We start from the raw sequence: 13701 nt of genomic DNA on the forward strand, positions 1-13701 counted from the left end.
TTTCCAGTGACGGACCGGACCTATCGTGCTCCGCTTGCAGAGCTTTTGTTATATTTATTGGAAAACATTTATCATTTCAAAGGATTGGTTGATAATAACCTTATAACTGCTAAAATGAATTTTGAAAAAACAATTGTTATTCCATGTCCATCCCATCCCGTCGCATCGCATCCCGTCCTGTCCTGTCACGTCCCGATGCAATGTAACTAGCTAATCTCAGGCACTGCTGATGCGATCCTCACCAAATTGTGTTTCGGGTGTCAAGTGGCAGCGGGTGCATTTATGTCTTACCGACATTTTCTAGTTGTAGTCCCAATAAGTACAGACATATCAAGCTGCGTATGTTCTAAATAAATAGAACATGTTGTTGATTCTACAATACATACACAAATAAAATTAATATTTGATGTATGTTCAGGAGAGGGCCTCGATAAGTTTTAGAACTTGTGCCCCAATCCTATTTGTCATTATGAACCAATCAAAGGCAAAATAAAATATGTTTAAACCAAATAAAATTGATGGATAGTTTGAAAGACGAAGTACAAAATTTATCTAGGATCAAGAATGTTCATAAAGTATGTATTATCATGACTATTTATATCTATTAAAGAAAATAAAAACCTAAAAATTATGTATTATTTACAGGAAGGGCAACTGTAAGAAGGTGAGCATGGGCCTGCCATGTGAGGTGGGACTCAGGAGTCGAACATTCCATGTACTTAGTGGGTCAGTTCTCAGTGTCTGGAGCAAGGTAGAAGGCGTCCTTGCTTCAATGCCAGGGGGAGCTAACTCCAAGATGCAGATCATACGTCTACGAACAGACAACGGCCAAAGAATTGTTGGTTAGTAAAAATTTCAGGTTAACTGAACCAGTAATGGATAGAGATAAAATCATTATATATATATATATATATATATATATAGTATATATATATACAGTTAAAATTCTGATACCTATGCAGCCAATAACATGTAATTATAGAGTGTCAATAAGAAATAACTAGAGAATTAACTTCTGAACGGGTAACATTGTTGATTTGTTTGTCCACTTTGTATCATGAAAAAGAAACAATCTACAAAGTACTAATATGCTGATTGTGTTTGTGTTATAGGTAGCCTTATTCCAAATAACTGTGTCCTTCCGCTATGCAACATTCTGTCTCAGGACTGTAAACAGACATTCACAGAAAAGCACCCTGTGCATGAGGAGGACTCATCACATCTCAGCATGCCTCTTCTTTTCTGACATTATTCCTGGAGAGTTGCAAAGATTCGTGCATTCTTCATCAGTGTCTACATCATTTCGTCTGTACCATTAACTGGAAAACTTTCTAAAAAGCTAGATTCCTGTTAAGTTGGTTATTACTGTTAATTAAAAACTTCTTGATATTACAGCTTCCTTGTTCACAAATCCAATCTTCAACAAAGTATTATTTTGTGTTGCTTTTGCATCACCCATCCATTTTTTTTTTTATATATGTAAACAACAGATAACAGCACCTTCCAACATTCACTGTTTACAGTAGCAGATTTCTATTTCAAGAGAAATGGAAGAATAGTGGATTTTATTAGAGCTGTTAGTTTGCCTGTTGTTTAGTATTTAAAATAATTGTATTGGCACAGTACAAGGATCTCTCTAAAGATAGGTATTTAATGAATACAGGAAATGATCTTTTCTGGTATGTGTAATATAATGTATTTCCATTGCTTGGTGTATAGATTTCACAGTGTGCTTGCCATTGCAGTTAAACTGCGTTGCATAAAGTGTTCATTTTTATTGTCAATGATGTTTGCAGTCGGGACACTGTGTGTTCAATCTACTGTATACCAATTTGTTTTCTAGATGATGATTTGATGATAACACATCCTCGGTTGTGATGTAAATGCTTTTCTTATGTGCCTCTAATAGTTTACAAATGTCTACATTTGATCTTTGGAGTGTAAATGCAACTATAATTGTGCTGAATTTCCACAGCCGCCAGAGCTACCAGTATATATGCCATTCTGCACATTAGGATGAGATTTATTTCCAAACACTTATTGTATGGAGCTTTTTTGTCCAGTTTTGCAATTAATTAGATGAGAGGCCAACAAAATTTTTCCATATTAGTGGTTAGTGGTGCATTATTTTGACATTTTTGAACTCCATACAATATCCATAAAACAAATAATGCTTACATACATTGTTTTTTTTGGATGTACAATGCACAGGTTCTTCAGATGGTACTGTGGTATCGACTTAAACCCAGACACCGTTATTGTTTTCACTATAATTTGGAATCCAATTAGCTTTACACAGGCCAGATCAGTGAAAATGAATCGGTTTAACAGGTTTTTCTTACTTTTTTTAAGAAAAGTTCAAAGTGAGGAATTAAACCATTCCAACAATAGAAACAGTCCTAGACATATTAAGTGAAGATGAACATACTATTCTATCAAACCAGGGATGAGCTGGTATGTATCAGCTTCTTCACTATCTAGTTAATATCATTTGACATGGTTTCATGTTTCTATGGTAACCTCTGTTTTTCAAATCCATACTCTTAGCGGACCATAATAAACTATCATAAAAAAAATGGAGGAATTTTGTTTCTAAGATTGTGCAGCATTTTTGTTTCAAATGTATGGCCTTAGGAAGCAAATTTCATTGTTTTTAATAATTGCTCATATTTGATGTTTTATTTTCTTATGTGTAATTTACACTATGTTGAACTGAACCACGTAATCTTTTTTGCAATGTATAGTAACTGGTAAAAATAACCCACTTGCTGCATCTACTATCTTAATATTTGTGATACGTAATGAACTATTCCAATATTTTGCTTGATACTGGGTATTTGCACATCATATCCACATTTTAGTTTGGTTTGATTGATCATCTTATAGATTCAATTATAACTAGTTTAAGATGATAGATGGTCTGACCTTGCCCACAAAGTTTTGTGATGTTAGAGGTCACAGCAATATGAACTCATCAAAGTCATGGCAGGTGACCTAAAGAAAAACTAAACTAGATTTCATCAGAAGGTGAAAATAAATGTCTCTTGACACAACATTAGATTAGCTAGGTTAAGTTATTAACAAATGAGCTAAGATTTTTGTGACATTGAAAATGTACTGTTATTATTGCTATGTGATCCTATTAATGTGTGTAATGTGATTCAATGTGAGATGAGAACATGATCTGTGTGACAGAGTTGTGTACTAGCTGTTCACCAGTACAACTATGCATGCCATTGAAACAGTGGTCAGATGGTCAATTATGATGGTGCTTTGGTGTGCTAGTATACACGGGAGTGTGATGGTTGAGGAGCAAGATTAGATAAAACAAAACCTAATGTATAGGAGTAACAGAACAGTTTTTCTTACTGTGTATAGCTGTAAGAAATGTTCTCTGTAAAACATGACTGGATTACTACAGGTGTACAATATGTAGTGGCACAGAACATAGCAATGCCCCAAGTCTTTCAACATTGTGTTCCATGAAGATTTCCTGCCATTCTTGTTAACTTTGTTTCTGTCATTCCTTTGTGATTGTGTGAAAGTCATAATGAGCACATCAGACAGTGCTTCTTGATTCATTATCCCTCCAAAGATTAATTACCACACCTATGGCATAAACAGCTACATCCACATACTTATATAAAGCCATTCCCACAACATTTACACACACATAATTATTGGTCTCACCCACTCAATTAATGTCACACACAATGGTCACACCCACTCAATTAATGGTCACACCCATTACCTTAATGGTCACACACAATGGTCACACCCACTCAATTAATGGTCACACCCATTACCTTAATTGTCACACAATGGTCACACCCACTCAATTAATGGTCACACCCATTACCTTAATTGTCACACAATGGTCACACCCACTCAATTAATGGTCACACCCATTACCTTAATTGTCACACAATGGTCACACCCACTCAATTATCACACCCACTCAATTAATGGTCACACCCGTAACATTAATGGTCACACCCATTACCTTAATGGTCACAATGATCACGCCCATAACATAATAGTCACACACAATGGTCACACCCACACAATTAATTATTATATCCACACAATACATGGTCACACGACTGACACTCACACTTTCATAGGTCACATCCCCACCATTTACAGTCACATCACTACTCTAACGGTATCATATTAATACCACACAAATGCATTCATTGAATGATAAAAAAAGATATTGTTTCTTTGTGATATATTTTGGTGGTGAGTTCTGCAAGAAGTGTTTTTTGTTTTGATGTATCATAATAAATCATAATTTGTTGCTCGGAAGTATATGATACCATTTTAAGTGTGAATGTTATCAGCTTAATTGATAATGTATATGAATAGTGTAATGTTATATATATAAAACATGCGGCTACAAAAAGACAGAAAATGTTCACTGTAATATTTCATTGTATGGAGAAATGATGCATTATTTGGTTGAATAGTATTAACAAATTCATATTTTCCACAAAACTTAAAGAAATGGTTGATATAAAAAATTAAGTATTTGTGCTGATAACAACTTTTCATGTCAAAATTGATGATTAGATATTTATTTGAAAAACCATAAAGTGAAATTCAAGCAAAATAACAATGATAACATTACATAAATTACATGTATTTAGTATGTTGATTGACAATTTAGCTAACAATGTAATTTTATGTTTTCAAATTTTTATTTGTAAAATTTGATATAATTTGTATTTTACTATTTCAGTTTTATACACACTTCTCAAGCTTTACACAATCTCAAAAAGAAAAATCTTCTCGTCAAATGTTTTTGAAACCTAGCTACATGTTATGTAATAATTTCCTTATGGGTGTATATCATATTTACAGGTTTAGGATATTGTACTGAATTTACATGTTCATCGCCTATCCTTTCAACACCTGTCTATTTATTCAGAAGAAGAGGTATATCTGTATTCATTTAAAGCCATCTGAATGTGTTTCATTATCTTATTAGTAATGCATAGACTTGAGTGAAAGTTTCGCTTTTTTCATTAGCATATATATATTGAAAATTGAAAGTACTTTAAAGAGTGAGAACCATTCATTTCTTGTTTAGTGTGTTGTTTGTGTGAGATTTGTATCATAAATATACCTAGTAGCAGTGACTACATCAATCTTATTGTTTGTATATACTTAATACATTAAGTTATTTTACTTAGATCTCATTACCCAATGACTAGACATGCCAAACATTTGTATTACAGGTGTTCAAGACTTCCCTTTATTTGTGGCCTTTAACATTTCAAACAATGACTCAGTAAAACTTTTGATTCACGACACGTTAAAGTTTTGTGCGGAGATCCAATGTAATTTCTCCAGAATTCTCGCCTCAGTTTTATGTATTTTTGGTGCTATATCATTATTAAAAACACCCCTAGATATACAGTAAAAGCATATTGTCTATAAACCAATCTGTGTATGGAACTACCAATATACTTCATCACTATTATTGATAGTGCATTATTACAAAGAGAAAATATTTTTGTAACATCCTTAGCTTAAAATATATTGCTGCAGCTAGATTTAGATAAAACTATCAGTACAGTTCTGAAGCACAAATTTTTTACTGTAAAAACTGCAGACACACCTGCAACTCAAAAGAGCTATGTATCAACAGTATAATAAGTTAAATTTTCATATTGAACTGAAATAGATTGTATAGTTGGGTTCTATATGAAGCCGTTGTGTATTCTGGTTTTCATTGAGTTTGTTCCTATCGGAAGTTGAGGTTTCGTGTAATGGGCTAATATATAAAAAGTGTAGCATACTTCAGTCTTGAGATATGATTAAGTGGAATACTCTCTAAGGGTGTGGAATACTCATTAATGACTTTTCATGTAGCTCAGTTTTATATGACAGTAATTCTTGATTTCATCTGAAATAAGGTAAAGTGCACTAATTATACATCATTTGATGTTCTTATGTTTTGGCCAATGAGTGTTGATAATATATATCCAATTTCAAAATCTTAATTTTGGTCAATTGAAGTGATGTAAATTGACAAATCTAACTTGTTGTCCAGCTCTTTGAATATTTACAATATGTTTTATATGACTAGAAGATCACACTATCTTATTGATGTCTATTAGCACAATTTAGTTAGATCCAAATACAAGGAAATGTCAGTGGATCTCCGATCAACACAAGGAAGTGCACATCTGTATTTCATAAACTATGACTGGGAATTAGATAGTATGTACATGCTTTACGGTTTTATTAATGACTAAATTTAACACAATGATTTCAATATAAACATTTTTAAATGATGGGTACTTGGATGTTGCACTATCTGTTTTATAAATAACATTAGATTTATCCACTTTATAGCGGAGTTTAACTAGATATAACAAGTTAGGATTTCATGTTTTTAATGGAATTTGCACAAAAGCGTCGACTTATGTTCTTGAATACATTTAATTTGTGGAAATTCCTTATAGATGTAGGTATATTGAATTACAAATGTTCACTTGACACTGATTGAGTAATAACAGGTTTGCTCTGTATTAGCCAGACAGGATGAAATATATGTGTACATGATAAAATTGACAGGAATAAGCCTTACAAGGCAATGAAATTGAGATTTCAGCAGGAATATTTAATTAACAGTGTTCACATTGGTATATTCAGTTTATCCTATACATGTAGTAACATCAAATCTATCATTCAGCAAGCCTACCGTTCCTGATTTCCCAATGCACTATATTTAGTTTCTAATTATATATTGACCATGATTATTCCCACCAAGGCTGTGTGTCCAAACTGACCACAGGAAGAATATTTTAAGCTGATAATAGTTTTAGAAATCATCAGAAAGAGTAACTCCCAGGATTTTTTAATGGAACTGCTATTGGCATAGTTGGGAGTTAAGAGGTTAAAAGGGACGTAACAACAAGAACTTTCACAATTTGTGTGTAATATCTATTAACACAGATATGTAACACTAGGTCCATTTTAAAAGAATTAACAATTGGATTTACAGATATCTATTTTACTCTAAATTAACACCGGGAATTGATTAATGTACATGCTTTTAAAAAACATGCCTGATCCTGATTGATGTTTTCTAGGCTACACTGGGATCTAGGTTAGGATCCTCTAGCTGTTTCCATCTCTAGTCACATGTTTGTTATGTATGGTTGTTATGTTTGGTTATCAGAGATGTGATGATATTCATTTATTGCTCATATTCATTCTGGTTTGTTTCCTTTGGCTGTTATAAATATAACTGGGAGGAGGATGTCATGTGATTGGAGGGAACAGTAGTCATGTGACTAATAGTGTGTGTATGTGTTAATGAATGGCCAAGAAAGAGAGCATAGTGTGATTGGTTGAATGTTGTCATGTGACTGGTTTGTCTTATTTAATATCAGATAGATATTGTCACATGTAATTGTTTGAAAGTTACTTAAATAAATATGGAATTCCTTATATTGTTCAGTGTTTGAATTCTAATTTGTCAAGTGTTTATGTTATGTTCATGGATACTGTACTATACAGTCAGAACTGGAACGTATACGTTTTACAGCTATGATCGTGAGGTTTAGTTACCTTGACTGTATCGACAGTGTTGAGAGCTAATATAATAGAAACTGACAAAAGGACATCTAACATTGGCCTTAAAGCCCCGTGTAGAAATGCGACAGTGGCAGCAGGCAATTATGTGCCTGTTCATATTATCAATTATCTTTAGTTGATTTATTAATATATCAAGTTTTAATAATTGATTTCCATTAATAAACGCAATGCAACCAAAAACGTACGATTAATTTTTCATGATAATGTCGGGATGATACGAGTTGTTAGGACACTTGAAACTTGTTCACATCAAGTCGGGTACAATTGACCCATGCCGTAATAACAAGAGTAGAAAGGTAGCAGCCTGACTGAAAGCAGACAGACATATATGGCGAGTGTTTCATCATACTGGGAGTGCTTTGGACTGTTGGATCTCGACCAAATTTCGTATGAACATCACATAAGGTAGGAACCTCAAAGAATTGAGCTCAATTCGGTTTTCGATTGACCCATGACATAAAAAAAAACACAAAATTAGAGCAGCAGAAAGCTTACTGACTGTAGAATAGTTCTTAAGGCGACTGTTTCGACACGGTTGTATCTTGACAAAAACTCCGTATGCACATCAAGTCAGGTAAGGACATCACATACATGAGTTCAATTTAGATGCTCAGTTGACCCATGACGTAACACTAAGTAATAGCGGAGTGAGGCTCACTGGATGAAGGACGGGTTCTGGGACGACTGCTAAATCATGCTAACCGTTCTTAGTACTGTTGGATGTCTATGTCTATATGGTACTGGCCAACTTCAACAATTTGAAGGGAAAATGCCAGAGAGGAGTAAAAATGAAGAAGATATTCTATGTATTTTGGGATAAAAATTGGTTAAAATATTTGGCTCTACTCTGTGATGGTAAAGTAACGGTAGATGACCGATTTAAATGAGTCTGGTGGAACAGGAGACGATGTCTGGTGGTAGTTTGTTCCACTCATGTAGTTTTTGGAAAAAATGAGGTTTTTCAAGTCAGATTTTTGTTGAATGGTGTATTTGAAAGGAGAGCTGATGACAGTGGAATACATGTTAAGGGGAATTAGCCTATCGCATTTCATTATAGCGACTTTTTTGTTAACGATAATATACAACATGGTCTGACAAGCATCTCTTCGTCTGTCTGCTAGGGGGCGAACTTTCAGGTGGACCAGCATTTTAGACACGCTGGATGTGTGGTGATTGTACCGATATTTGTTCAGGATGTAGTGCGCAGCCCTGCGTTGGACCATTTCTATTTGGTAAATGTTGGACTGGGTGTGTGGGTCCCATGTGCAGGCATACTCTTATGATGGTCGTACTAGTGATTTGTATGCCTGCAATTTGACTGATGTTGAGCCGATTTCGCCTCACAAAGCCAAGAGTGGGTTTTTTGAACAGATGGTATTGATATTGAAAGTCACGCCTAAATACTTTGCCCGATCAACATGCTCTAATATATGCTCATGTAATTTGTAGTTGTAGACTCTGTGAGTTTTGGTTTAAGTCGCAGATACCACATTGCATTTATTTGAATGGAAATAGTCTACTTGTAGCATCAAGGACCACAGGGTTATCATTTATATAGTAGAGAAATAAACCGGGTCTCAAAACTGATCCTGGGGTACTCCAGAATTTACATTGACAGCGTCAGACTTTTCTCCCTCTACTAATACTGTTTGAGTCCAACCCAATAGGAAACTCTCAATCCAGTTGACAGCATTGTCCCTTATTCCATAATGTTTTAGCTTGTGGATGAGGAGTGAATGGCTGACTTTGTCAAAGGCCTTGGCAAAGTCCATTATTAGGATATCTGTTTGATGGCCATCGTCAAGATTTCTTGTTATATCGTCAATGAATTTTAAGAGCCGAGTTTCGCAGGATAGTGATTTACGAAAACCATGTTGAAATGGGTACATGGTGTTATTTGTATCTGCATGAGTCATGATGTTGGAAAATACAATATGCTCTAAGATTTTGTTACAGATATACGTCAAGGATACAGGTCTGTAATTTTCTGGATTGGACTTTGGACCCTTTTTATAAACTGCTGAGATATTGGCAGTTTTCCAATCCAGAGGGACTACACCTGTTGCCAGAGATTTGCTATATATCAGAGTAAGGATCGGTGCAATTTGTGTGGCTAATTCTTTCAGGATCCTGGGTTTGATGTTGTCAGGGGCTGAGGCCTTAGATGGATTAAGGCACTGGAGAAGTTTAAGGACAACTTTTTCCTGGATGACAATTTCAGGCATAGTGAGGTAGGATTTGAAAGGAGACATATTACATCTGGTGCGAAACTGGGCGTCAGTAAGTGTTTCCGGAAGACTGAAAACAGATTGGAATTGTGCGTTTAACACCTGGGATTTACTAAAGGAATCATGGACTAGTTTTCAATCCTTTTTCAAAGAAGATATGCTACAATAATCTGTCCGGTCTAGATCAAATTCCGTATGCACCTCGTCAGGTAGGAGCCTCGCAGGAATGAACTAAATTCGGTGCTCAATAGACCCATGACGTAAAAACCACTTGCGCGCGTCAGCATTCTTAATGTATACGGGTCAAAAGGCATTGATGTCATCATGGTCAGATTACTCGGGACGATTGAATCTCGACCAAACTTCACATGCACCTCAAGTGAGGATGTAATTACCACAGAAATGAGGGTTATTAAGGCTGCTGTTTCAAAATGGTACCTTGTAAGTGTGCTAAGGGAGGTTGGATCTTGACCACATTTAGCGTGTAGATCAAGTCAGGGAGGAACCTCACCAAAATTAGCTCAAGGCGGTGCTCATATGACCCATGACATAACAACCACAGTAAAGCGGAAGCAGCCTTTCTGAATATAGACGTGTTCCGAGGCGACATCTTGATCATACTATATATATAGGGACCGTTGGATCTTGACCAAATGTCGTATGCACATCAGCATTTCGACCCGTTTACATTCAGTAAGAACTTGGTTTGAAGTTCATCGTTCTATTCAGCAGCGATTTGGGCGCATTTCTGTAAGCCACCACCTCATTTGATGTTCATGTGAGTTTTGGTCAAGATGCAACCGCCTTAAAGTACTCTGGCCATAATGACACAAACGCATTTTGACCCGTTTCCATTCAGTAAGAACGCTGACGCGCGCAAATGGTTTGAAGTTCATCGCTCAATTGGGCAGCGATTTGAGCTCATTTCTGTGAGCTCCCACCTCACTTGATGTGCATGTGAGTTTTGGAAAAAATCCAAAAGACCTAAGTTCACTGGCTATGACGACACAAACGTCTTTTTGTCTCGTTTTTATTCAGTAAAAATGATGGCGAGACCTGTATCCAAATGGCAGGTGTCATCTATGAAGTAGAAGACGCATAATCCTTCCGGGACACCTGGTCGTATTCTTCATGTTTATTTTTGAATTATTTTCTATCGTTTTTGAAATACAAAAAATTATAGTTTCGTTTGCATGTTTGTATAATCTGGGATGTGTAATGAATATATTTTTTAACACACAAGTCAATGTTCCATATTTCTATACAGAAATAGTTTATACGGAATGTTTAATGAACGTATGTTTGTATGACTTTAGGTACAAAAATAGTTTATACGGAATGTGTAGTGAACTAGACCTACAGTCATATCTTTAAACCGGATTTACCAGAGGTATAGTAGCGATGCCTGGAGCTCTCTTCATCACAGAACTCACGGTCAACGCTAAAGACACCAACGAAACATTATACCTTAGATGCTCGAAAGGCCTTCGATGTGGTATGACAAGATTCACTACTAAGAAAACTGCACCAGCTGGGAGGTGCCGCGGTGGCCGAGTGGTTAAGGTGTCCCGACACTTTATCACTAGCCCTCCACCTCTGGGTTGCGAGTTCGAAACCTACGTGGGGCAGTTGCCAGGTACTGACCGTAGGCCGGTGTTTTTTTTCCGGGTACTCCGGCTTTCCTCCACCTCCAAAACCTGGCACGTCCTTAAATGACCATGGCTGTTAATAGGACGTTAAACAAAAACAAACAAAAGCACCAGCTTGGACTTTCTGGCTTGGATTGGCGCTTCATAAAGAACTTGTAAAACGGGAAAACATCACAGGTCAGCTGGAGAGGTGACATATCCAGGCCCATCAGAGAATCTCAAGGGTTATGTCCAGGTGGAATTTTCATCTAGTCTCCGACAGTCTATAAAGCCCACTGCTGCTCGCCCTAGAGAAGAACAACATGGGGATAAAAGTTGGCAATGTGTACTGTGGAGTCCCAACAACCGCTGACGATGTATGCCTGGCGTCCTGGTTATAAACATATTTATTCCATGCGTTGTGATAAGGCTGTTTGATCGACATGGTCAGATAAAAAAATCTGCTAGTGAAGTACAGCGTCCCATCTAATATACGATAAAGTCCGCGTCTCACATCACCCGTCCCCCAATGACCAGGCTTTTCTCTCAAAATTCACCGATTTATACTAGATCTGTCATGGAAGATACAACGTCAACCTTGTATAGTGTGGGCAGAAGACAACTAGCAGTAAACGACAGCAGTTCCCATAATTTGTCTGTGTGGGCCTACTGCATCTTGCTCAACTATGGGATGTCAATTCCCAAGATCTCACACCTGTTAATCACATTTTGCAGATGTCCAAGTTTATGTCGGACAACCGTAGAAACCATTGCTGAATAGGATTAGGTGTGGAGACGTTCGTTACAGGAGCGAGATAAAATAGGTTGTCATTCTGGATGTAGTTTGATGGTCTTTTGTCAACTAAACACTTTGTAGGTTTCAACAGGACACTTTGATTTATTTTCCGGTGTAGCATATATTCTTGGTTTGCTGTCACGTATGTCGTTTAGGTTGGTCCGTGTTTTTGTCTGACGTTCATTGTACGTAAGATATTCCAAATTTGTTTCATTGTCGTAATATACCGGTAGTTGTATGTCCCAGAATACAGTTCTATATTGTTAGTTCAATACAGTTCTGTATTGTTCATCCACATCGTGTTCAATAATGAAGTGGGTATTTGGTTACCTAACTGTCCTTTCTCATAGACTTTGTCAACATCTGATTTCCCCTAACCCTGCTTTTTTAGGTATTTTTTGTTTAGACAGTAAGGCATCCCACATACCAGAAACCCCGTAGCCTATAACTAGACTAGTGCCATATAGATGTCTTTGTACCTTTCAAATGACCCCATCATTCCTCTCAAGTAGACTCGGAGCGATCTTTGTGGTGCATACAAACGAAAAATTTCGTAAATTTTAGCTCTATAACAGGAATGTCGTGAATGAGTCTCTGTTCATTTTCCGAGTGAAGAAACAAACTAACAGGTTCACATTGTAAAGGTTTTTCCCATTGTATTGCGGATTTACTGTTTATACACAAACTTCGCTATACTTTTCTGATCCATTGCTACGAATCTTGCCTTGGCATTGGATGAAGGAGGTGTCACTGTGTTGGGTATGGGGGATGGTCATACGTAGAGTGTAGAGGCATATGATGAGGAAGGGGAGAAGGAGAAGGATGATCTGTTAATGTTGGTTTTGGTGCAGGTCTAGAGACATATTTAATTGGATTATTATAATCTTTCGTGAAATCATCAAACATTAATCCAAAATCCTCGATGGTCCTTCAACCAATTCATGCTTGGCTAAGCTGACAATCTCACCTGAGTCCTTCATTCTTATGTACCAATATGGCGGAATGTTCCAATAATGTTGCCCTTCTTACCATTCTCACCTACATTAACCCCGTTCCTTATTTCAAACGTCATCTTTAGGGATATTAGTAGCGTGTTTGTTTATTTTCACTTGCTTTAATATAATAAGCAGACGACGAATTGTATACAAAAAAAGTAGTTCCGGAAATTATTCCGGTTCAGAACGTTTGCGCGTGCAATCTGTCATACCCTAGGGGGTTGACAGAGAAATCTTTCGTGTCTAAAACTAGTAGAAATCTGTGAACTGAGGAGAAACTCCTGGTAATTTGGGGCAGGTGATCTGATTCATCGTATATTAGATGGGATGCTGCCCTTCACTAGCAGTTTATTTTAAATCTTACCATGTAGATAAAACAGCCTTATCACAACGCATGGAATAAGCATTATAACCAGGACGCGAGTGACATATTTCTGTGGACG

At 36.5% G+C, this 13701-nt stretch overlaps 1 protein-coding gene across 2 annotated transcripts in view; it reads left to right on the forward strand.

Moving 5' to 3' along the window:
* LOC117333148 (protein strawberry notch homolog 1-like) overlaps positions 1 to 3323 on the forward strand; it is a 37634-nt gene extending 34311 nt beyond the window's left edge. For both annotated transcript variants that reach the window (XM_033892292.1, XM_033892293.1), the window contains exons 30-31: positions 646 to 842; positions 1113 to 3323. In XM_033892292.1, coding sequence (XP_033748183.1) covers positions 646 to 842; positions 1113 to 1246 — 331 coding nt within the window. In that variant the 3' untranslated portion in view covers positions 1247 to 3323. The remainder of the gene's footprint in view (positions 1 to 645; positions 843 to 1112) is intronic.
* Positions 3324 to 13701: the final 10378 nt, after the last annotated feature.

This window comes from Pecten maximus, chromosome 8, assembly GCF_902652985.1.
Source record: "Pecten maximus chromosome 8, xPecMax1.1, whole genome shotgun sequence".
Classification (NCBI taxonomy): Eukaryota; Metazoa; Mollusca; class Bivalvia; order Pectinida; family Pectinidae; genus Pecten; species Pecten maximus.